The sequence below is a fragment of the Caenorhabditis remanei genome, chromosome V (genome assembly GCF_010183535.1).
Source record: "Caenorhabditis remanei strain PX506 chromosome V, whole genome shotgun sequence".
Lineage (NCBI taxonomy): Eukaryota > Metazoa > Nematoda > Chromadorea > Rhabditida > Rhabditidae > Caenorhabditis > Caenorhabditis remanei.
Genome location: NC_071332.1, coordinates 7372634 through 7396405, shown reverse-complemented (window position 1 = coordinate 7396405; position 23772 = coordinate 7372634). Strand labels below are relative to the sequence as shown.

The following is a 23772-nucleotide window of genomic DNA, read 5'->3' as shown; positions in this document are numbered from 1 at the left end:
GACGTGTCATCTAAGAGTTTCGGTTGCACTCCAGACAATAAATGTGAAGTCGTTGGTATTAATCTTTATAGATGCTCCTGCTTCATCTCTGTCCCTTATCAAATATTGATCTGAGTTTAACTTTCTGTCTATCCATCTCTTAGGTTGAGCAACAGAAACAAATGCTCTGTAAAAATGTATTAATAGTTTACAATTTATTTTTTACTCAACTAACCTTTCCTTCCATTCCAGCTCAAGACTATGTTCTGATACATTAATATCCACATCTTTCTCGATTTCCTCTTGTTCCAGACGGTTAGAACAAGTGGTTGAGAGAAATATCAAATTTTGGAATCCTTGACCAGATTTCCAGTCGTTCAGAAACCGAATTATTGTAGAAGGACTCAAAATTGCCGACTTCAGAATAAGACTTCTACCTGCAAAACGAAGTAAGTTTTCATATTCGAGATAACCATAAAATTCGATTTCCAAGTGTTTAGTTCCATAAACCACAGAGTTCTCGCTTAATTTCCATAAAAAATTTCGATTGGTGTGCATATATTCCTGGTTTGGAGAAGCATTGAAATAGGATTCCAATTGATATGTAGGTACACTAAAGTTTCCCATAGTAATTTTAGTGGAGTTGATGTTTTCAAGGCGTGGTGGCAGGTCATAACAGGATAATGCAACTTGATAGTCGACTGACGGTCCGAAGAATTTGGAGAGATGAGTGTGAATCCCTTGAACAATGTGATCTCTTTTGCACTTATCGTATTTGAATCGTGCTTCACAGATATACAATATGCTAAGGACTTTTTTATACAATATGCTAAGGACTTTTATATAATACAAATAATACAATATGCTAAGGACTTTTTTCAATCGAATCTTTTGAATAGAGACAATCACATTTCGAACTCGTTCAGAGCAATAGGAAAGTAGCACCAGCTCTGATAGGGAGACGTATGAAAATATGCTTCTCAGGACAAGAGTTGGAAAGTGTAGAAGTTTCATGACAGATTCGGAAAAATGCCAAGATGGAGTTGAGCAGAAAATGAATAAAGGCCCCTCGTTTAGAAGAATTGTTTGCAGTGTGAAAACTACAAAAATCAATAAAAAGATAGTAAAATGGATTCTGTTCAGATCAGTGGTTTCATAGGATTTGAAATAAGAATAACAGTGCCGTATTTGATTTCGATTTGATTGAAATTTATTTGGACCTGTATCCTTTCCAGTACAACGTATGGAAATGAATGTGTTACAATTTACTGCGTAGAAGAAGGGTGTTAATTGAGCAATTTCCCACATCTTCTATTTACTCAGGCCAATCCAACAAAGATCGTTCACTGTTCCCTTCATTGTTACATCCTCATACATAAAACCTATCGATTCCGAATATCCGAAAATGCGCTTTTTCCGTGGCCTACCGTATCTTGCAATACGGAAACTGTTTCATTTTGTAGATTATGAAACGAGGTAAGTGATTCAACTAAAAACATGTGCTTTTGACGGATGCGATTGCAGATTATCTCTACAAAAATGCTCAAAGCGGACGAAAAAACTAGTCGATGCTATGCCATTTTATTTTGAACTTGTGCACATCGCAACTCAGCCTTTGAGAATTAGAATTTGCGAGGATAAGGGAGAAACAATGACGTATTCTAATATAGCTGGGCTCATTTATAATTATGTGTGGGAATTGTGCCAGACCCTATTCGAGTGGGTACATGAGAACACCGTGGTGAAACAATTAAACCATTTGTGGGAGATTTTTCGAAACAAAAACATCAGAATAAAAACTTTGTTTGTGTCATGTAAGTTTGGAGTAGAAGTTTTTTAACGCCTCAAAAAACAAGGTCGAGGATCTCAGACTTCTGGATTCGGATCTAAGTTGTTCATCATAGAAAAACTTATTCTCAAATTTATCTGCAAAGAGTAGTTCAATCACACTGAATTCTGATTACAGTAACTCTCCTCTGTCCCTATGATTCTGAGTTTGCATGGGTTTCTTTCGAACGGATTCGTCTGGTTTGCTGTTTGATGAAAATCATGCTGTTTTCATTGGATCATCAATTACTCGTTGAAAACTTTATTATAGAATACAACGAAAATCATGACCAAGTGATGTGTTTCTTGCCATTTCTTCATCCACGTTAGTTGATTTGAACTTGAATGTCACAAGCGTCATGGTGCTTTCAGAATACCTAAAGTTTATAAAATTTATAAACTGTAAATCGAGTCATGCATATATTGGACCAATCGTGAATCTTCCACAAGTAATTCAATGTAGACGAGTCGTATTCGATGGATTTACATGGGTTCCAATGAAAAACTTCCAGCATTTGCCAGGAGTTTTTCTTATGAACACGAAATTTGATTTTAATGATACAAATCGTCTCATTCAGGTTTGTGAACATGATTTGAATTTGTATGATTATCACTTTCAGCACTACTTTCAACATGACACTTTTGAGTATTTCGGGATGAAAGGAGTAAAGGATAACTGGTTTCCAGAGGACTCCAATACTTTTATCGATGACAAAAACAGGAAATCAATGATAGTAGAAGGACCGAAATTCGCTATCAAAATAGTTCATAAATTGGAGAAGAAAACTATTGTATTGCAAAGGATTTCATTAACACCAAGAAATGTTTAATCTTTGAGCTATTACCCATTTTCCGGTGGTAACGTATTTTTTGCAATAAAAGTTTAAAAAACACGATAGTGAGCTGGCGTAAAAATCGAAATTCCTCAACTAGACCCACATTAAGTTATAAAATGTTACCAGCCAACAGCTCGCCAGAAAATACTTCCACTTCATCTCAATTTGAAATTCCAATTTCTGTTAGAAGTTCGTAATGTCAATTGGAACTTGGGAATTAAAAAAAATGGATGAATCATATTTGAGAAACTTTATTTACAATAAGTTATGATGTGTTTCATAGAAACCATTTTTCAAATCGCTATCCTCTTATTCCAGTTTTCGTCAATCGAATCTTCGGTTTATGCTTCAAACACGGCGAATTTCCATCATCTAATCGGAATGTTTCTGGACTCTCGTACATACTGTACACACATCTCAATCGATTCCTATCATTCTGTTTTGTGAACTCGTGAGGATAGATCTTTGGATCATAATATGGTAATGGACCACCATATGGAGCAGGAGCACAGTCACATGATTGTGATTTCCACATATTTCCCCAGTCGGGATGCCACGAATACATGTGTTGAACTGCATCGAAACCATCGAGCATTCCTGGAAACAGAATAGTTGAAATTTCAGCATCTAGTTTGAAATGTTTACCTTTACAACTGAGAGTTCTATCGGAACCAACTGGAACTTTGAAGTATTTACAGAACCATTTGAATGCTTTAATCCTTCTGGATTCTCCTGGACCACCTGGCTCATCTGGGTCTTCTCCTCCACATTCATTATTGATTATAAGACTTGTTGGACCAAAAATTGCTCCCTGATATCCGGCTCTCCGATTCTTTGATGACGGTTTCCAGTCTCCTGTCACAATTTGATGCATCGAAGGTTTCGGTGGTTGGGGAGTCATGTAAAACCACAGTGAAGCCATCATTGCGAGTGGGGGATCCATTTTAGTCATTACAAGATTTGGATTCTCAATTAGATCCACTTTTACACCTTTTGTTAATAAGAATTGTTGGAATAGACCGTAATTGTAGTTCCATGAGAGTTGAAGAGCACCACGACCAAAGTAGCATCCTTTGTGATAATCAGTGTCCGAATGAGTCTCGGTATCAGAATTACACAGATACCAGAAATCTAATATTGGATCACTCTTGCAATATCTTCCTTCTTCGGTGCATCGTTTACCATCAGCTGGAGAGAATCCGGGGGCAGTTGGAAGAAGGAATGAAGAGTTGGGTCCTCGTTCAAACCAATTGTAGAATCCACCACGATAGAAACATTCGTGAGCTTGCTCGAGAGTTAGGTCGGTGTTGCTGAAATAATGTAGGGAGTTGGTAGTCAAGAAAATATTTCTTACCGAAAAAGGTTTGCGAAAAGTTTGTTTTGAATAGTCACTTTAAAAAAGTTTTTCTCAGAAACTGATATCTTTTCAACTAACATCTAACGTTTCATTTAAAATTTTCTAATTCATGAATTGAGTGTCTACGAGGTTCGCTGTGTCTGAATGTCTTGGAAGTCATTCTTTTTTCGATATCTGTCTGAAGTCAAAACTATTTTTAATTTCCAGAAACATTTGGTTTCAGATAACAGGTTTTTTCGACTCACTTATAAACACTTGCATCATTCTCCCCAGTTTCTTGAAGAGCATGAGCAAAGAATGCGGCCACATCTCTCTTATGATGCTCATCTGCCTTGAATTGTTTATTCGGATGAGCTGCTCCAAATTCAGGAAAGTATCGGGCAGCAATCACAAAAGATTCATAAGAATATGGCAAGCATGGATGTGGACCGACTCCAATATTAGATTTTGGAAATAAGTCATCGAAGATTTGTTTTGTAAACCATCTCTCAAGTGGAGATTTGGGAAGTTCGTTTGGATCAGATGGTTGAGCGCAGTCTTCTTCTGGTTCTTTACCATATACTGGATGTTCGGGACAGAAATCTGGACTTTCTCCTGAAAGTTAGAGAAATAGAAGAAACAGATCAACAAGCTGGAACTAACCTAAAATTGCATAAGGTGTGAAAAGTAGAAGGAAAAGCAATTTCATCGGCTAAAAATCCTCTCGTCACTCAAAAGTACAAACAGAGTCGACTTTCCCTCACTCCATAAAAGACGCCGACAGACCGGATTGGACAAAACAAGGATTATATCGGAGAGTGAGGAGTGCTGCGGAATGTGCGCTGAGAACCAAATCGAGAAGGAAATCGAGCTTCGACTAGTTTTGTTTGCTCTTTGCTCACCTTCCATTATTGGACATTTTTCTTTTTCTCAATTGCCAATTGGCATTATGAACTTCAAAGAATAGGGAGAGATCTCCGATTGAGATGTGGCGGAAGTACCATTTCCTCGCTGGCGCTTTCACTTGGTTTTCTGGATTTCATTTTGCTGAATGTGGTAGGAAGTTTACTTCAACTGCTCAATTTTTAACATATTCATTGTAATTTCAGAGTTTCAGATCTTTAACATTCTTAATTTTGGCATTTTGTCTTAATTCGAAGCAACACCCTTCATAAGAGATATTGTGAAATATAAGTACGAAGATTGGCTTACAAGGAAACCTTGCTTTTTTCTTGGATTCTCAAATTTCGAGTTGGACAGAGCATAACTTTTCAGAAAGACCTTGTAATCAAAAGTAGTCAAGTATACCAATAAAGAAGTTGACTTGCATACCAGTTATATGAATATTTCCAAACCATTTTATCATTTCTGACGTCGTCACACATTCTGAGATTATTATTGTATTCAAATTTGAAATTCCAGCTGAAAAAATTTCTTCAAGTTCCCCCATATAATTCCAGAATTTCTCGTCCTTCCAGTCCCTTCTCCCTCTTTCTCCAAATTGCCATTTCAATTGATGTATGGTCACGGAATGAAAAAAGCGATGGCAAACCAGCAAATTATCAGTATTTGACGTTGACTGCTTCCCATATCAATTTGCAAACACAACACACAGTGGCCATAAAAAGTTTTCAGGTGCGACAAAAAGAAGCCAACATGCGTATTCATTTGACACTCTACATTCCATTGCACATCTTCACCATGAATTGGAAAGGATCTATGTTTCACTCGAAACTGCGCTTTGTAGTTTGTAGTTGCACGTACAAGTCTGCCTACGATTTTATTTTATGGTCCTTTTGAAATGGCACCGACGTGAAAATGATAAAGAAAATGGTACTAAAAAGCACGGGCTGTGAGGTGACGAAAATGAAATAATGATAAAAGAAATGCGAATTGAATAAATATTATGTAAAATATCACAATTCTGAAAAATTTGTAGCAAAATGTGTAAGATGAGGTGGTAATTCGGAGGCTCTGAAAGTGTGAATAAGGAGAATCTGAAATTTTAACATAGACTCTGGGAATCGGAATTTTATATCCAATCTAAATAATGTGTATTCTGAAAAAAGGTTTTCAAGTTCCAGAGGCACTGACCAATTAAATGGACTCCTAAAATCGCAATAATTGTATTCGAATTCCAAAATGTTGGATGTCTGGAATCTACATTTCAGTTCTGAAACCAGATATCTTATTAAGGAAATCCCAACCTTAGTTTCTGAATCCGAAATCTTTGTGTCATACATACTCACAACCTTGGATTGATTTTTTACATTCATCTGTTCACCTTTTTGAAAAATCTAAAAATGTTGAAACTCAATTCAAATTTTCCACTTCCAGAAAAGTTTGATACTGTTCCTTGCTCTTTCTCGTCTTTCATTATAATCCGATTCCAGCTAAATCTACAAACACTTTTTGTTCTACGCATGGACGTCTGAATCAGAAGATAAACTGAATAAATGAATCCAATTCTTCCATGTTTGACTTCTCTAATCGCATTATTCTTCTTTATTCTTTTTTCGATTTCAACGTGTTCCGGCATGGTCTCTGATAAGAATTTCTCTTGGAAGAAAAGGAATTTCCAAAGTGGGGAGAGAGAGGGAGTCGGGCGTAATTGATTTGCCACGACGGTGCTCCGAAATATAGAATTTACACGTTTCGATGAAGGACTACTGCTGCTGAAATGATAACGTCTCTCTTCTCTTTGTCCCTCTCTTTCATTTTGTGTTAACTGATAAATCAATTATATTGCATGGCACTTTGTCCGATGGCTTGCCAACGACAAGAACTTTTTGTTTGACTTGATCACCACAAAACTCTAGTTTTCAGTTGGGAAGAGAAAGAGAGAAATCAAATTTTAATGGGTGTGGTAATATGTGTGTATGCTCCTGACTGAAACTCAAATTGAATCAAAAATAGAAAAGGCGCCGATTGCACTTCGGCACATGATAACATGTTGAAGAAGAGTCAAAGGTACAGATACTCTTAGGTACAGTATCGGAATGTCCAACTACAGAACTTTTCGAGTTCGAAATTCATATTGTATATGACCTAAAATTGATGGTTGAAAAGGAAATAATGAAGAATAGATGTGAACACTGTTAATATTATTGAAAGACATCACATTTTCGCCAAATTTTCAGATATTTGAAATCTAGAAAATTGCTAGCAAGTAAGAAGTTTATCCATCATTTTTGTATTATAACATTTCTGAAAGCTTATAGTTAGAGTAACACCTTCTTTCAGTTTTGACAAATTTTAATTTTTTCTATAGTTTTCCAACATTTACATATATGTACTGTTCTTTCAAAAATTGGTTGTTTTTTGCACTTATGTTTTTCAATTGATTCATAAAGCTACACTGAAAAATTCTTCAAGAGAACAATATTCATTTTGAACCGAAATGATAGCTTTTCAGATCATAAACACTTACATTAAATAATCAGTAAAATTTTTATCGGATTCCGCCTGAAATAGAAAAGAGAAAATTTTTTGAAGTGGAGAGTCTCTGATTATTCTAATTATCTGTAACATTAAAAGGTATATTAGGACTATTTAAGATATATTTTCGAGTAATAGTGTTCTAGAAATCCAGAAAAGCGTGAAACTTTATTAAAATTTTCATGAGCTATGAGCTAGAGTTCTAACGAGTGGACATAACTATCAAAATGAATAACAAAGGATTTTGTTTTCAGAAACTGATGAAACTTCATTACATCAACATTGGAAACTTCGCCAGGCTTCAAATATATTCTTCGCAAATTCTCGTATCTCGTCTTTGTTCTAGCCTAACAATCAATCACAGTGTACTCCAAAAATTTCTAGCGTTACATTTCCGGAAAAACCTCAAACTTTGCCACATCGTGTTGCGCATTCTCGGAATACTTTTTACATTCATTAGTTTCGTTTCTCTCTGATAATGATAACAATGATACAGTGTATCCAGCCATTAATTATCGGAAAGAGTTACACGTGCAAACAGTTATCGGCGTGGTTGTGCTGTTTTATAGGTTCGTGGAAAACTGGGTAAAAATCGAATGGTGAAGAAATGGAGAGAAAAAAGAAAAATGTAACAACGACAATTGTGGCAGAAACACAAATCACGTATACAAACTACGGAAAACGAAAAAGTTGGAAGATATCAAAAAGCATCTGAAGATGTTCAGTGGATGATAGATGTGCACAGTAATGTTCTGAAGTATCAACAAAGTTTGAAAGTCGCGAACACGTTGATGTCCTCATCAAACATCTTTATTCAATACTTTTACTAATTTTAGACAGAAACTAGTTTATGGAAGAATTTTATAATAAGACTTATGTTTCTTCTTGATTGTACAAAGAATACTTTCTGAAACTTTTGTTTTAAAACTACTTGTCAACTACAAAGTTGAAAACTACGTTTCTACAGTACCACTAGCAACACTTCGGAACATACAGCAAAACTCTATGCATATTCGCTTTACAGCTCGATAACAACATCTTCTGAAACGAAAACTCAAAGTCACAACCGCGAGTTCTCTTATATCGACTCCAATTCGATTCGTGGTTATCAGTTCCGAGTTCGCTATTGGCTATAAATAAAAAGCCAATTTATGCACTCTTCTGTGTCTTGTACTGACCCCAAAAAGATGTTCTGCATCAAAATTTTCATTATCATTGAACTGACGTGAAGGCTCCGAAGTTTGAATTCAGATCAAATTAAGTCGTGAACTAATAACAAAGAGTAACAGATAATATTTAAAAAACATCGCGTTGTCTCTGGAAGTAGAACACTGATAGTAAAAACCCACAAAGACATCTCTGATTATCATTCTTCTGACTATCAATCAACTGGTTATTCGAAACCGAGTTTCCAGATCCAATTGGAAAAAAAAACTTCTTGGGTAATTTCTTTGAAAGTTAACGATGAATGAATTGAAAAACCTAAGACAAGTAGAATCGATAAATCTCCTTGAACTAACTGGTAATCTGGATCTAAACTACGAAAACTTTCAACTTTCAGATGTGAATTTTGATCGTTTGATTCCATCATTGTACACCATTTTCGGGTCGATTCGGTTTGCGTAATTGAGTTCTGATAACAATGCCAGACGCAGAACAACTTTCAGAAGGAAATTGCAGAATCGGTAGTATAGTTTGTTGTCGGAAATTTGGAAACGAGTTGACACAATTTGAAAAAATTGAAGCAATTGTGGAAGATCAGTCTGGATTAATCCTGAAATCGTGAGAATAAGATATGTCATGATTTATTTCCAGATAACTTCAACTACAGAGTATTTTGATTACTGTACACCACTTTGCTTGATGATTAATTCTAACCAAACCAAAACTCCACTATTCTTTTGATTTCACAACTTCGATGATATTTTTTTGAAATAAAAAAGATGAAGAGCCTCGAGTACAAACCACACTCCAATTTAATGGCTCGATGAAGTGACGAATTGGTAGTTAGAGATAGCTGAAAACTAGATTACAGCTCTAATTCGGATGACTAATTATTTGCGTTCACTCCTTTTTTTGGTCGATTTGTTGATTCCACGTATTCCTCTACATTCCATCTCCAATTCTTTTTTCTCCTCTCTTCTTCATCTCTCCGTTGCAGCAGAAATCACTAATTTCTATGTCCTGCTTCAAAAGTTGGCCGTCCTCCTGGCTCCGCCCATTTTCATGCTCTTATCAAGAGAGGGCAACTACCGTATAACGGGGACCGATTGGCGACCAAGAACCAATTTGACTGTTCATTATAAGAGCCTCATTCTATCTAATTTACATCTCGCCAGTCGGGTCGACTCGTATTTCTTCTCTCATTTTTGAGAAGAAACATTTTCAGATTTCCATTAACTCCTTCATGACTTCATATAACTATTCTCCTTCTAATACATACTCATTATTTCAGATGCGCTTGGGCATTTTCCTGCTGGCTCTTGCCGGCTGTTGTAGTTTCGTTAGTGCTACCCACAACTGCTTAGTCGGAAATCTAGTTGTATCGGAAAATGTTATCACGTCGAAGTCTGTTGAACTGGTAAGTCACTTGTATCCTTTTGGGCACCTTTTGCATAGTGATCATCTCTTGAATTCTCTAAATTTTCAGAGAGAATGCGAAGGATTGTGCAGAAAGCAAACGGTCTCTTCTCCAAATCATGGAGGACTCGTTCTGTTGACATGTGAAGAGAATAAGGTCATGACATTCATCAACCAAGGACAGGAATGCTCCGGCAGTGAGCTTGAGACATCGTGCTTCTGTGAGGGAGACGAATGTAACAAGGTCGACTTGAAGGAGAACATCCCATCTCCAATCTCCGTCCCAACAGCTCCAAAGTGAGTTTTGTTATCATTGAGTTGGAGGAACTGATAGGTAATTATAGTTGTTATAAGTGTATTTTGTCTGCTGCTGAGTTGTGATAACTAGAAGAATTGATAGGAATAGTTGCAAAAGGTCTAGGATAGGAACTGCGTCTAGATCGTTTTGGAACCATTTTTTAAAATCTAGAACATTGTCCTAATTTTAGAAAACTAGTAAGAATAAGAATCTCTACTAATATTTAAAATCTCAAATTGCTGGCGCGTCTTCAACGTTTTGAAACTTGCTAGATAAGGTCTTACAGATTAGCCTACTGTAAGGTCTCCAGAGAAAAAAGCCAATTCCTAACTTCTTTTACGCTCCAGTCTAAAAATTTCTGAAATCATCATCCCACTTTTGCCACTTTTGAAAATCTGGAGTTACAATAACTACCGTACTCTCGTCGTAATCTAAAATATTTCATTTCCAAACCCCGATTATCAAAAAAACATGTCATAGTTTTTTTTTTCGTATTCTAGCACGTTTTGTGTGACTGTGTCACTATACTTTGCCCCAGTTCCATTTCTAATCAAAAGGGCGTTACGTGTTTCAATTTGCCAACCACATTCAAATTGATAACGATAATATAATAATTGGTTTCACATTTCGACGGCCGCTCCTTATCTGTACGTGCCAATAACGCAAGCAGCCATAAAATGTGTTTAGTTAGTAGCTCGCGGCGTTGAAATTGAGGAAATCAAAACGTGGCGCATTAGCTGAAATGATAAGATTGCACTGATAGTACATTTCGAATGATGACCGAAACAATTGACAACAAGGGAATTCCAATCTTTTTTCAGCAACATCCTCTGTTACGTTGGTTTCTGGGCAAACAACACATCACCAGCATTCGGAACTGGAGACACTGTCACTTGCTCTCCAGGAAACGTCTGTACCAAGGTGATCGGAGTCTACCAAGGATTTGATGTTGGTGTCTTTGCCTGTATGCCACAAGCACTCTGTGACGCACTCATCCCCAATATTGCACCGAATTCCCAACAATGTACCAATCTCCCAGGAACCAACATCCAAGGATGTTGTTGTTACAAGCAAGATTGTACAGAATACTCTCCAATACAACCCCCACCAACCCCATCTCCATGGAACAAGAATAACCAAACTTGCTACCAAGGAATTGCCATTAACGGAGTTGTCATGTACGGAGGAGCCTTCTCTCAATGCTCTGGAGAATGTGGATCCGCCCGTATTCGTACCACCTACAACGGAGCTACTGTCTGGGGAGAAGTCTTTGTCTGTGACCCAGTCAACGTCTTCACCGGATTAAATCTTGACAACGAATGCAAGAACATTGATACCAGCAACATCAATGGAGTTCCAACTGCCTTCATCACTGGATGTGCCTGTAACAGCGTCGACAAGTGTATCGACCCCACTGTCGTTCCACCAGTGTACCCAATCAAACAACTCAGATGCGCTGTCGGTCTCTACAACGGATCCACATGGCTCGGAGCTGAGATGAACTGCCAAGGACGTTGCGGACGTCTGAAGTTCAACGCCAACGGACAACAGGTTTCTTACTTCACATGCATGCCATACGATGTCTGCGCCGGATTCGGACTTGCCTCTACCGAGGGACAAACCTACAATCCACCACAAGACGATGAGCTTGAGGTCTACTGTTGCTCTGCTTACAACAACTGCAACGTCAACAACCCAGATATCCTCGGACGTGTCAACAATACTGCTGTCTCCACCGCCAAATATCCAGTTCTCTGCTACGGAGGAATCTGGGTAAACGGAGTTCCAATCACCAACTCTGCCTACGGACTCTGCCAAGGAGAATGTGCTTCTGCTAGCTTCACCACCACATTCGCCAACCAAGTTCACAATGCCACCATCTACACTTGTGATCCAGTCACCATGTGCCAACAAGCCGGAATCTCCAACTCTTGCGGAAGTGTTCTCGGAGGAGTCAATGCTTGCTGCTGCGACAATGATCTCTGTATCGATCCAAACAGAGGAGGACAACGCCCACAACTTCGTTGCTATTCTGGAATCTCAATCCCACAAGACAGCTACAACGCTGGAGGAGACCAACTCTGTGACGGATGGTGCGGATCCTTGAACTCTTTTGTCAACGGAAAGAACGCTACTGTCTACTATTGCGCCCCAGTTGGAATGTGCCGTTACTTTGGACTCGGATTCGGAGGAACTTACGGAAACTGCGCTCAAATCCCAGGAGCCGATCCACCAGTCAACGGATGTTGCTGCTCTGACTCTGATAACTGCTTGGCTCCAGCTAATGTCAACGTCACCGCTATCCCAGCTCGTCGTGATCCAAGAATCGTCTGCTACGAAGGAATTCACCTCAACGGACAGAACATCAGCCAGCCTTACTACCGCATGTGTGATGGAGAATGCGTGTCAGTTTCTCTCGGAGGAACCGTCAACAACATGTCTCACTACGCCACCCTCTACACCTGTGACCCAAGCAGCGCCTGCGCTTCCATGGGACTTCGTAACAACTGCACAACCATCGACAACTCTTTGACCGCTTGCTGCTGTGACTCCAACGAATGTATCGACCCAACCTACAACCGTGTTCCAGGAAAGCAACTCAAGTGTTACGTTGGAATCAACACCCAAATGGGAGGACTTAACATTGGAGCTGAAGTCATCTGTGACGGATACTGTGCCTCAGTTGCCTCAATCGTCGGATCTGACTACGTCACCGCCTTCCACTGTGCTCCAAGATCAATGTGCCGTTCTCTTGGACTTGACAACTCGAATAACACTATCAATTTGGACAGAGCCATCACCGCATCATGTTGCGATGTCTTCGACAACTGTAACTTGGTTGGATCTGGAGTCAACGTCACCAACATTCCACCAGTCGCTCCAAACGAGAGTCCACGTGCCTGCTACTCTGGAATCTTCGTCGGAACCACCCAAATCTCTGACGGTGGATGGGCTGCTTGCAAGGGAGACTGTGTTGCTATCAACTTGAATACCACCTACAACAACGCCTCGACCAGTGCTTCCCTCTACACTTGTGATCCATCTTACCTCTGCAGAGCCCTCAACTCCACCAACAGATGTCACCAACAAGAACAAGGAGTTGAAACTTGCTGCTGCGATAGCGATGCTTGTCTTGATCCAACTGTCAACCCACCACGCAAGCCATACGGAGATGGAAACCTCTGCTACGTCGGAGCCTACTCTTATAATACTACCGGAGCCACCATCTTCAACGCCGGAGGAGAACAATACTGTCAAGGAAACTGCGCCGCCGTCACCTCCAACCTCGGTAGCGCCAACGTTACCGTCTACGCATGTGTCCCAACATACGTCTGCAACAGCTTGTACGTCTACGACTCCTGCCAATCCATCTGGTACGACAGAACCATCACCGGATGTTGCTGTACCAACGGACCAAACTGCAACTTGAACATGATCACTCCAAGACCACCACCAATCACCACTCCAGGAAGAAGACGTCCACGTATGGAGTACCCAATCACTTGCCCAGCTGGACTCATCGTCGATGGATACAACCAGACCCCAATGGAGTTCACTGTTTGCGACGGAGAATGTGCTTCAGTCAGCATCAACGCCACCATCAACGGACAACTGCACACCGCTTCCTTCTACACTTGCGATCCATCATCTGTCTGCTACCAACTCGGAGTCCACAACAACTGTGCTTCCCCAGAAGCCGGAGTCACCGCTTGCTGTTGCGACAGTGATGCTTGTCTCGATCCAAACAGAGGAAAGGTTGTCCCAACTCCACCACTCAAGTGCTATGTCGGACTTTACTCCACCAGCGTTCCAAGCCTTCAAACTGGAGCCGAACAACTCTGCGACGGAAAGTGTGCTTCAGTCAACGCTCGTGTTGCCAACGACAACGTCACCCTCTTCGCTTGTGTTCCACACACTCTCTGCCGTTCCCTCGAACTCTACGATACCTGTGCTCGCATGGAACCATATTACCCAGAGTTCAGAGCCTGCTGCTGTGACAATGCTGACAACTGCAACGTCGCTTTGACTCATCTCAATGGCGTTATCAACACCACCATCCCCCTCACTCCACTCAACGACGCTCCAATCTCCTGCTACTCCGGACTTTTCATCAACGGATCTGCTTACAGCTCAGCCGGATGGCAAACTTGCCAAGGAGAGTGTGTCTCAGTGTCCCTCACTTCCCAATTCAATGGAATGGTTGGAACTGCTGCTCTCTACACCTGCGATCCATCCCGTGTCTGCAGAAACTTGAAGATGAACAACAAGTGTACCACTCTTGAGAACGGAGTCACTGGATGTTGCTGTAACACCAATGCTTGCATTGATCCAACTGTCTACCCAGCTCGTACTCCAGGAAACCAACTCATGTGCTACGCTGGTCTCAGCTCCACCTTCCAAGTCAACGGAAGCGCCATTCAAGTCGGAGCCCAAGTCGCTTGTAACGGACAATGCTCATCCCTCTCCGGAATTGTCAACGGATACACCGTCAACACCTACCACTGTGTTCCAAACTCCATCTGTAACTCTCTCGAGCTGTACGACAACTGCAAAACAGTCTGGAATGACAACCAAGTCAATGCTTGCTGCTGTAACAATGCCAACAACTGTAACATTGCCAACACCACAATCACTCCACCACCACCACCAACCACTGTTGACTACGCCATCGCTTGCTATACCGGACTCTACGTCAATGGAGTTCCTTCCACCCCAATCACCCTCGGAGCTTGCCAAGGACAATGTGCTTCCATCTCGTTGAACACCACCATTGCCGGAGTTCCCAACACCGCCGTCCTCTACGGTTGTGACCCAACAGCTGTCTGCCAACAACTCAACATGAACAACTGGTGTGCCACCCCAGAACCAGGAGTCACCGGATGCTGCTGTAACACCGATCTCTGTCTTGATCCAACCAAGAACAAGACCGTTCCATCTGGATTCCGTAAATGCTTCGCTGGAATCTACGCTCAAGGAAAGGCCACCGGATCCGAGATTGCCTGCCCAGGAAAGTGCGCTTCTGTCGGAGCAACTGTCAATGGAGACCCAGTGAACATCTTCGGATGTGTCCCAACTCAATTCTGCCGTCAGCTTGAACTCTACGACGAGTGTAACTCCATCCCCCTCGATCTTAACGTTACCGGATGCTGCTGTGACAACTACAACAACTGTAACGTCGATTTGGCTGGACTCACTGGAAAGATCAACACCTCGATGCCAGTCACCAATCTCCGTGACTATCCAATCACTTGCTTCTCTGGACTCTTTGTCAACAACCAACCTGTGTCTGTAGCCGGATGGCAAGCTTGTCAAGGAGAGTGTGCTTCGGCTACTCTCACCACCATGTACAATGGAGCTATGACCAACGCCACCATCTACACTTGTGATCCAGTCAGTACCTGCTGGCAACTCGGAATGAACAACAACTGCACAACTGTTGAGCCAGGACTCTCCGGATGCTGCTGTGCTACTGATGCTTGCCTCGACCCAACTGTCAACCCACCACGTACTCCACAAAACCCACTTAAGTGCTACGTTGGACTTCAATCCACCTTTAACTCTTTGAGCCTTGGAGCCGAGACCTACTGTACCGGACAATGCGCTTCTTTGTCTGGAATCGTCGGAGGATACAATGTTACTACCTACCATTGCGTTGCTGATAATATCTGCAAGACTCTCGAGCTCAAGGATAGATGCACTAAACTTTGGAACGACAGAGAGTTGACTGCTTGCTGCTGTAACAACGCCGATAACTGCAATCTTAAGGACCCAAGTGTTACTCCAGGACCACCAGTTCTTCCAGACTTCCCAACTGCCTGCTACCAAGGACTCATTGTCAACGGAAACCCATACACTCCACTCACCCTTCAAGGATGTTACGGAGACTGCGCTACAATTACCATCTCAACCAACATCTCGCAACAGAGCCATACCGCCACCTTGTACACCTGTGACCCAACTTCTGTCTGCCAACAACTCAACATGTCCAACGCTTGTCACACAATTGAACCAGGAGTTTCCGGATGTTGCTGCGACACCGATGGATGCCTCAACCCATACACCAACACTTGGCCAGGACCACTCAACTGCTACGTCGGAGTGTACACTTCTGACGGAAAGGTCAATGCTGGAGCCACTGTTCCATGCGACGGATATTGCGGATCTCTCGAGACCACTGTTAACAAAGTTCTCTACAAGTCATACCACTGCGTTCCAAAGCCAATTTGCAAGTCCCTTGGATTGAACAACCAAAGAAAGAGCATCTCCACCGATAAGGACATCACCGGATACTGTTGTACCACTGGATCCAACTGCCACGTCACCGAATCAGCTGTTAACGTCACAAACGTTGTTGCTCCAGTAAGTTTTAAAGTAGAGCGATCAAATTGAATTCTGTCAATTTTCAGCCAACCGGAAACCCGAACCCAATCGCTTGCCGTTCTTCCATCTATCTCAACGGAGCTGCAGTGACCGCTGACACCTTCTCCGCTTGTTACGGACAGTGTGCTACCGTCTCCTACTCTGCTCAATACAATGGAACCGGAAATGTTCTCACTCTCTACACCTGTGACCCAACCGCTGTTTGCAGTGCTTTGAGTAAGTTCTATATTTTTTGAATTTCTTAGAATATACCTCTAACCCAATCCCTTTTTCAGGCCTGTCCGATTCGTGCGCCTCTATCGACGGAGGCCTCTCCGGATGTTGTTGTAACACTGACAACTGTGTCGGACCAAACGTGTCGCCAACTCCACCAGGTGGATCAGGATCTTCCATCACTTTCTCAATCCTTGCTCTCTTCGCTGCTGTATATATCGCTTTGACCAGACATTAAATTAGGCCAGCTCTAGAGATTTTATTCCACCACTTCTTTCAATGTATGTGCTTTTTTTGCGCAGTTTATAATTGTTTTCTCCTCTTTTCTTTTTCTCATTTCTCCTTGTTCTCTTCTCGGAAAATTTCTAAATCCTTTTATTGTTGAGTCATTCTTTTTCATATCATAAATTTATTTCTCGACAATACTTTTGACAGTTCAGAGATTTTAAGTAGCTAGAAATCGACCAATAGAATACATTTGTAGGAACTACAAGAGTGCTTGAACTTCAGTTGATAATTCTTTTGAGAGTGTTATTCAGAAGACGTCGGCCTTCAAGATACGTAGTCGCATGGACGTAATGCTTCGGAACAACTGTCAACACATCTGGATTCTCCATACTTTCCATGGTGAAATTGAAGACATTTGTGTTGACACGAGCCTGAAATTCAAGCGGTGTAGTGATATGAAACTAAGAAAATTCCTCCTCACTTCTTGTCCAAGTGTCGGATTGTTCATTTTAGCAAGCTCAGGCAACTTATTCTGATCTGAAATCGATGCGGCTACTTTCACTTGAATATACTTTCCATCCGTGTAAGTGACGAATGAATCGAAATGAAGGACATGTCCGATTTCAACGGCTTTTGCAAACTCGATATGATCCATCGACCGAATTGCAACTCTTCCCTTACAATACATTTTCGCATTTGTGTATGCCAATTCGAGTGCTTTTCTCATCAAAAATCCACCAAAAATTTTCCCATACATATTCTGATATTCGGGGAAACAGATTTCAGTCACCGACAGCTTTGTTTTGTGCATCCAGATTTCAGAATTCTTAAAAACAAACAATTTGTGAGATACTCGAATTCTCTATAAACTGACAGTTAACACTGGAATATCATTAACCATATTTCTGCCAATCAGTTTGTTGTACATGCGATGAATCAATCTGAATTCGTCATTCGTTGGCTCCTCATTTTTGTTGCTCATCGTCTTGAAATGTTCCTTTGCTTGATTAATTGTCTCCGCCTCATCTGGAGTCTTCGCCACCAGTCCATGCACTCGAACTTTCTTGGTTCCATCCAACGGATCACGCGAAACCTAGACATTTTCAGGTATATATGTAAATTCATAATGTTCTCAATTACCATAATAAAGTCCGCTTTCAGAATATGAACCATATTCCCATTCTCATCATTCTGGAAAAGACGAATCGAGATTTGCATGCTACTTGTTCCAGCATAAGTGACTTGTCCATCTATGATAATATCTCTAGACGAGTGAATGTCTTCTCTGCAACCACAAATTATCGTTCAGCATGGGAATCTTTCCTAACTCACTTATGAAAATCAATTCTCTTCACAGATGCAGTGACAATAGTACGTGGTAATGTCATCGGTCCCTCAAGAGATCCATTTTCAGAATTATGAATGTACGCCACGTGAACAGCCATATGATCCAAGTCTTCCAGAATCTTCCCAATGCGTACATTTCCCATTGCACTCAAATATTCTTTTTGTTTCTCGATATCAGTGCTCAATGGGATCACGAACTGAAATAAAGATATCCGGATAGCTGGATGCCTAGAACAAAAACAGGATAAAAATTACTTTGCGATAACTATTTGTAATGGTGCGTGGCTCCAGAGGTTTCTTCTTTTTATCTTCTTCAGTGAAATCTTCGGGACGACATCTTTTCACATGATCGTAAATCGATGAAACCATAGTTGCGATAGAAATTTCCTGTTCTGGAACAACAGTCGAAGTTCCTGGAATTGCATGAACTTGTCGAGAATCTTTCTTCGCCATTGGAGTATTACATTTTCGAAGGATCGATGAAGTTGCCGTCTAGAATACCGATTTCTGAACAGTTCATAAAATCTAAATGAACTTACAGTGGACAACTGAATTCTAGAGAGTCCACGTGTCTGCAAAAGACGGGTACCAATTCTTCTGGCTAACATGTTTCTTCTACAGTTTTATCAGATTTCGTCAAATAATGATATCAGGAAACAACATTGAAGACACGTCGCAGAAGCCAGCGTGGCTAAATGTGGAGTTGTGTTTTCAGAAAGGGATCACGTTGAAAATTTATTAAGTTTTTTCATCCTAGACGTGATTTTCAAGAAACAGAGAATTTCTGTTCAATGTCAGTTTAAAAAAATCTTGTGCTTTTGAAAAGTTCAATAACCTTAGTATGTTGTTATCGAGATATTTCTTTGAATATTCATGGAAAAAAAAAAACGAAACTTGATTTATTTATAACGTCTGAAAGTTCACATGACAAATTGAATTCGTTGATTCTGTTGAACCGGGTACTTTGTGCATTTTCATCCAATAGGAATGCAACACATCGAATTGTTTTTTGTCAGTTCAATACTCGCTGACTCTCAATTGGTTTAAAATCTTCCTATCAGTTCTCCTTCATGTTTTTTCTCTTTTCTACGTCATCATCTAGTCTTTGAACTGCTTCAAAGACTGACAATCACTTATGAACTGCGTGTTTCTTAACCGCTTATCAACCACATCAAACAGACATAATCATAAAAACACAAAACATTTTTCGTCAAAACATTGTCTGCCACACTGATCTCTAATTTTTCGATCCGAGTATAAAAGAGTTCTCAGTTTCGAATTTCCTTATCACTTCATCAAAATGAAGATCATTCTCTTTGCTTTCTTCTGTGGTCTCATTGCGATTTCACTCGCAAGACCACAAGTATCTTACGAGAAGAATGGACCTGCCAAACTCTACAAAGGAGATGGCGACGATGATGGAGGCTATGGAACAGGTGGAGACGGTAAGCTACCAGTGAAATTATATCCAATAAGTGATGATGTTAAAGGTGGAAAACACAAAAATGGACCCGCCAAATGGTACAAGAGAGCTGGAGATGGAGACGGTGATGGAGGATATGGAACTGGAGATGGTGATGGAGAAGGAGAACCACCAAAGATCAGACTGGACGAAGATGGTGAAGATCATGGTAAGAATGGAAATCCAGTTTCCATCACTGGAGCACCACAAGTATCGGCTGGAGATGAAGGAGAGGCAACCTACGGAATCGGAGATCCAGTAGCAGTTACTGGATCAGTGATCTACAAGGGTGATGGAGATGGCAAGTCTGATAATGGAGACCCAGTGGCTGTAACTGAAGATCCAGAAGAATACAAATTGGCTGGAGATGATGGAGATGGAAGTTATGATAATGGATCACCAGTTGCTGTGACAGGAGAGCCAAAGGTTGTCTATCTCCGCACCTCTCACGTTGCTGCCAACGTCTACAAGGTGTCATCTGCCGTTGCTCAAAAATACGCTCATGGAAAACCAGTCGCTCGTGTTTCTCGTAATGGACCACACCGTCTCATTTCAACAAAGTGAAGTTAACTTCGTTTTCCCTGTCTGTATTTTCTCGGTCGTAATTCACATAAATCATTTTTTCTTTCATGTGTCTGGACAGGTTTTATTGGAAGTTACTTACTTGGAATTTCTGAAAACTGGTAACAAAACTAAATAACTTGAAGAACCAAATGTTCTTGAATGTCATGATTCATCTTCATTCTTTTTAATAATAGTTTTTAAAGATCTCATTCTGAACAGAATACGGCTTCTTTGTCTGGATCTTTTTGGTGAATCAGATCAAAATCAAAACGAGAAACAACAAAAAACACTTTGAATAAACAAAATACCCTAAACGTGTTCTTTAAAATACGTGTTCAACTTATTCTGCAAAAAAACATTTCACCCACATCACATCATCATCATCACCCAAACAGCCTTGATCCATCATGGCCGCGCATGCCAATTTTCGTCATACTTTGCATTTCATTTCTACTTTTTGCTCCTTCTTCTTCTGCTGCTCCGTATTTCTTTTATCCTTTATATCTTTAATTGCTCCGTGTGTGAGCATGCACATTGTGGTCACGAGTGTCCCAATTAACCGAGATTACTCACGGGTTCCGATGCGCCGTGCAACATATCCGGTCGCCACGTCAGTTGGAGTCTTCTTCGCGTACCTACTTGTTCTTTACTTTTCATTTGTTCCGATAGTCGGCCTACATCTTTTTTTGTTTTTCGGTAACTTGATACCACTTTTCTATTTGACAAGTGTCGAAGTTTTGTCAGTGGTCTTTTTTCTTTTTCGAAGTTTCCCGGAAATGTGATGTTCGTCAAAAAAGGACACTTTGTATTTGAACAGAAGACATTGGAGTTGTTCCAAAAAGCTTAAAATGCCTAAAACTACAAATGAAAGCAGCTAATCTCTCGGCAGAGCATAGTCATAAAGTTACAAACACTGGAGGCTAGACTCATTTTTCACTTTTCCAAACATGCCAAAAGAGTTTTCGAAATCCACTTGAATCCAAATGATTTATGAGATTTTTCCAAACTTAGCAACTAGAAGATTCGTGAATAAATCATCAGAAATCCGCGTGCAAATACTTCTACATTTACAACTCTTACCGATTCACACTAATTTTTTCCTACTTGTTGCGTTTTCTCCAGTTTTTTTTTAGCAGAAGTGAAGCCGCAGTTATTTCTTTTGTTTATATTTATCATGTTTCTTTTGCATGTGTTGGATGACGAAAGCTGACTTCAATCTGCTTATTTTTATAACACCTCCGTGTGTGTCAATCACACATTTTACCCCATTTTGGAACGTTGTTTTCTCAGAAAAATGTATATATGTAGCAGTTGATTCTGGGTTTAAGACATCAATCACAGCTTTCATTGGATCACTATTTCAGAGATAATTTTAGATTAGTGATCTTGTCAAAAATGTTGCTGAAATTTCAGATTTCAATATATGAAAAGTTGTGTTAGGACTGCTAAATTCTAGAATCGGAAACTTTAATTTATATTCCTGATTTCAAATTTCCAGTCGTAGGTTTTAGAATTTCAGATTCTAACTGTTACATAATAATTTCTGAATTTGGACACCAAGCATATATTCTATCCATACATTTGGCTCCTTAATCTATAGCCCTGGATTTCAAAACCCTGGATTCTGAATGGTCTTATCAAAAAAAGTCATATCCAACATCCAACTTCAGTTTTACCAACAAAAAACTATAATACATAACCTTTCCAAATTGCAGATTACTAAAATTAAAATACCGAGCCCGCACCTAATGATTAAAACAATGAATAATATCCCAAGTGTACCATTAACACCAAAAATTTTCAGCGAAACAACACTCTAGCCTCAAATTTTTTCATTTATACTTCTTTCTTCATTTTCTTTTTATTTCCTTTTTTATTCTCAATTGGAGAAGCACACCCTCACTTCCTTCTGGATTTTCTCAAGATTGTATTGAATTATGGACGAAAGCAAGTGAACTATTTCATTCGTCTTCATAATTTTGAGCCTCTTCTATCGAAGATGTATGTAGTTTTTGAGTTGTTTTATTTCTTTCATCTAAACTCTAATTTTCCAAAATTCCAAAGTTCTAACTTCAATCTCTGATTATTCAATTCTTTAAAAGACTCCAATTTTCCAATTTTGTGCTCTTTTTGAAAACAATCAGCACAGAAACATTGCAAAATATTTGTCCGCTTTTTTCCCATTTTCCCAAGTGTCATGCCTGCCAACACAAGACAAAACGATGGATTGGAACAGTCGAAAACATGACTTTTTGTCAAAGAAATTCAATTCTATTTGATTTTTTTCATGTGACGGACATCATTTACTTTGATTGTTTTTCTCTGAAAAATCGGGTATAAAATGAGGATCGGGAAACGTCTACTTCCTTGGCCTGCTCTTCTGAATTCACTTCAGTAATCAACGCATTCTGATTTTGAATTCTTATTCCAAACGTCGACATCTTCTTCATTATTTAACACGTCTCCTGTCTTGTCCACTCTTCCGCATTACCCTCTCATGTGACGTGGCTTTCTGGCGTACTTTAGAATGAAGCTAGCTCATTGATGTCTTCTCTTTCTTCGATTCAATTTCGACTCATTCATTTTGAGCCTCCCAAAAATCTCATTTCATTTGTTGTTTGTATCCGTCCTTGACTGCGAGATGGGCGTACCCTTAAATATTTGCCGATGTTTCGGTTTTCCTCAGATGAATCAGAGTCTGGAATTGGATTCCAAGAAGAATCAGAAATGTTTTAGATTAAATGGAAACCCCCGGCTTGTCCCAAGAGTCTTTCTTTCCGAAAATAGGTCCCTTTTATAAATATTCAAGACCAATGGTCACACTTCCCTCTTATATAAAAAGAAATGAAGAAAATAACCAAAATTTACATTTTCAACCCACTCAATTATCGGTTTCCCCCATGGACATTTCTTATAATGATAATGGAACGCCACTCCATAAATTGACTTTATTCGATCAAATTGTACATATATTTTTCTCAGAGAACGGCTAAAAATAAGATAAAAATATAACAGAAAAGAAATAAAAGTGATTGAATAATGTAATTCTGGCGTTCCATGAAGAAACTTTGATAAACGAATCTAACGACGCTTACAGTACATTCCTATATAAACTGATCTTTAACACAAGATCTTGTGATAGTCTTAGAATGTCCTGAGCCGGAAATGGGCGGTCCCTCAGATCACATTTTATATCTGAAATGTTACTTTTAAAGTGAAAAAAACATTAAGATCTCTGAAAGAGAATTCAGAGGGAGGCTTGCTCGATTTAGCATTTTTGAAA

The 23772-nt window shown here is 39.9% G+C and overlaps 6 protein-coding genes across 6 annotated transcripts; 3 read left to right on the top strand and 3 right to left on the bottom strand.

Moving 5' to 3' along the window:
• Positions 1-201: 201 nt before the first annotated feature.
• GCK72_017918 (uncharacterized protein) lies at positions 202-993 on the bottom strand (the record flags this gene model as incomplete). The annotated part of the gene is made up of 1 exon (XM_053732309.1): positions 202-993. One exon carries the CDS (start codon positions 991-993, stop codon positions 202-204), a length of 792 nt encoding a protein of 263 aa, XP_053581222.1.
• A 452-nt stretch (positions 994-1445) lies between these two features.
• Positions 1446-3457, top strand: GCK72_017917 (uncharacterized protein; the record flags this gene model as incomplete). Its single annotated transcript, XM_053732308.1, has 5 exons — positions 1446-1455; positions 1946-2131; positions 2179-2384; positions 2427-2597; positions 3341-3457. 5 exons carry the CDS (start codon positions 1446-1448, stop codon positions 3455-3457), a joined length of 690 nt encoding a protein of 229 aa, XP_053581221.1.
• On the bottom strand, positions 2944-4687 carry GCK72_017916 (uncharacterized protein; the record flags this gene model as incomplete). Its single annotated transcript, XM_053732307.1, has 4 exons — positions 2944-3239; positions 3288-3952; positions 4245-4593; positions 4642-4687. 4 exons carry the CDS (start codon positions 4685-4687, stop codon positions 2944-2946), a joined length of 1356 nt encoding a protein of 451 aa, XP_053581220.1.
• Positions 4688-9871: 5184 nt separating this feature from the next.
• Positions 9872-17126, top strand: GCK72_017915 (uncharacterized protein; the record flags this gene model as incomplete). The annotated part of the gene is made up of 5 exons (XM_003112577.2): positions 9872-9997; positions 10067-10293; positions 11116-16654; positions 16702-16891; positions 16951-17126. 5 exons carry the CDS (start codon positions 9872-9874, stop codon positions 17124-17126), a joined length of 6258 nt encoding a protein of 2085 aa, XP_003112625.2.
• A 268-nt stretch (positions 17127-17394) lies between these two features.
• On the bottom strand, positions 17395-19071 carry GCK72_017914 (uncharacterized protein; the record flags this gene model as incomplete). Its single annotated transcript, XM_003112508.2, has 7 exons — positions 17395-17547; positions 17598-17942; positions 17991-18209; positions 18257-18401; positions 18449-18660; positions 18719-18955; positions 19003-19071. 7 exons carry the CDS (start codon positions 19069-19071, stop codon positions 17395-17397), a joined length of 1380 nt encoding a protein of 459 aa, XP_003112556.2.
• Positions 19072-19763: 692 nt separating this feature from the next.
• Positions 19764-20489, top strand: GCK72_017913 (uncharacterized protein; the record flags this gene model as incomplete). Its single annotated transcript, XM_003112380.2, has 1 exon — positions 19764-20489. The coding sequence occupies one exon, from the start codon at positions 19764-19766 to the stop codon at positions 20487-20489; it is 726 nt and encodes a 241-aa protein (XP_003112428.2).
• Positions 20490-23772: the final 3283 nt, after the last annotated feature.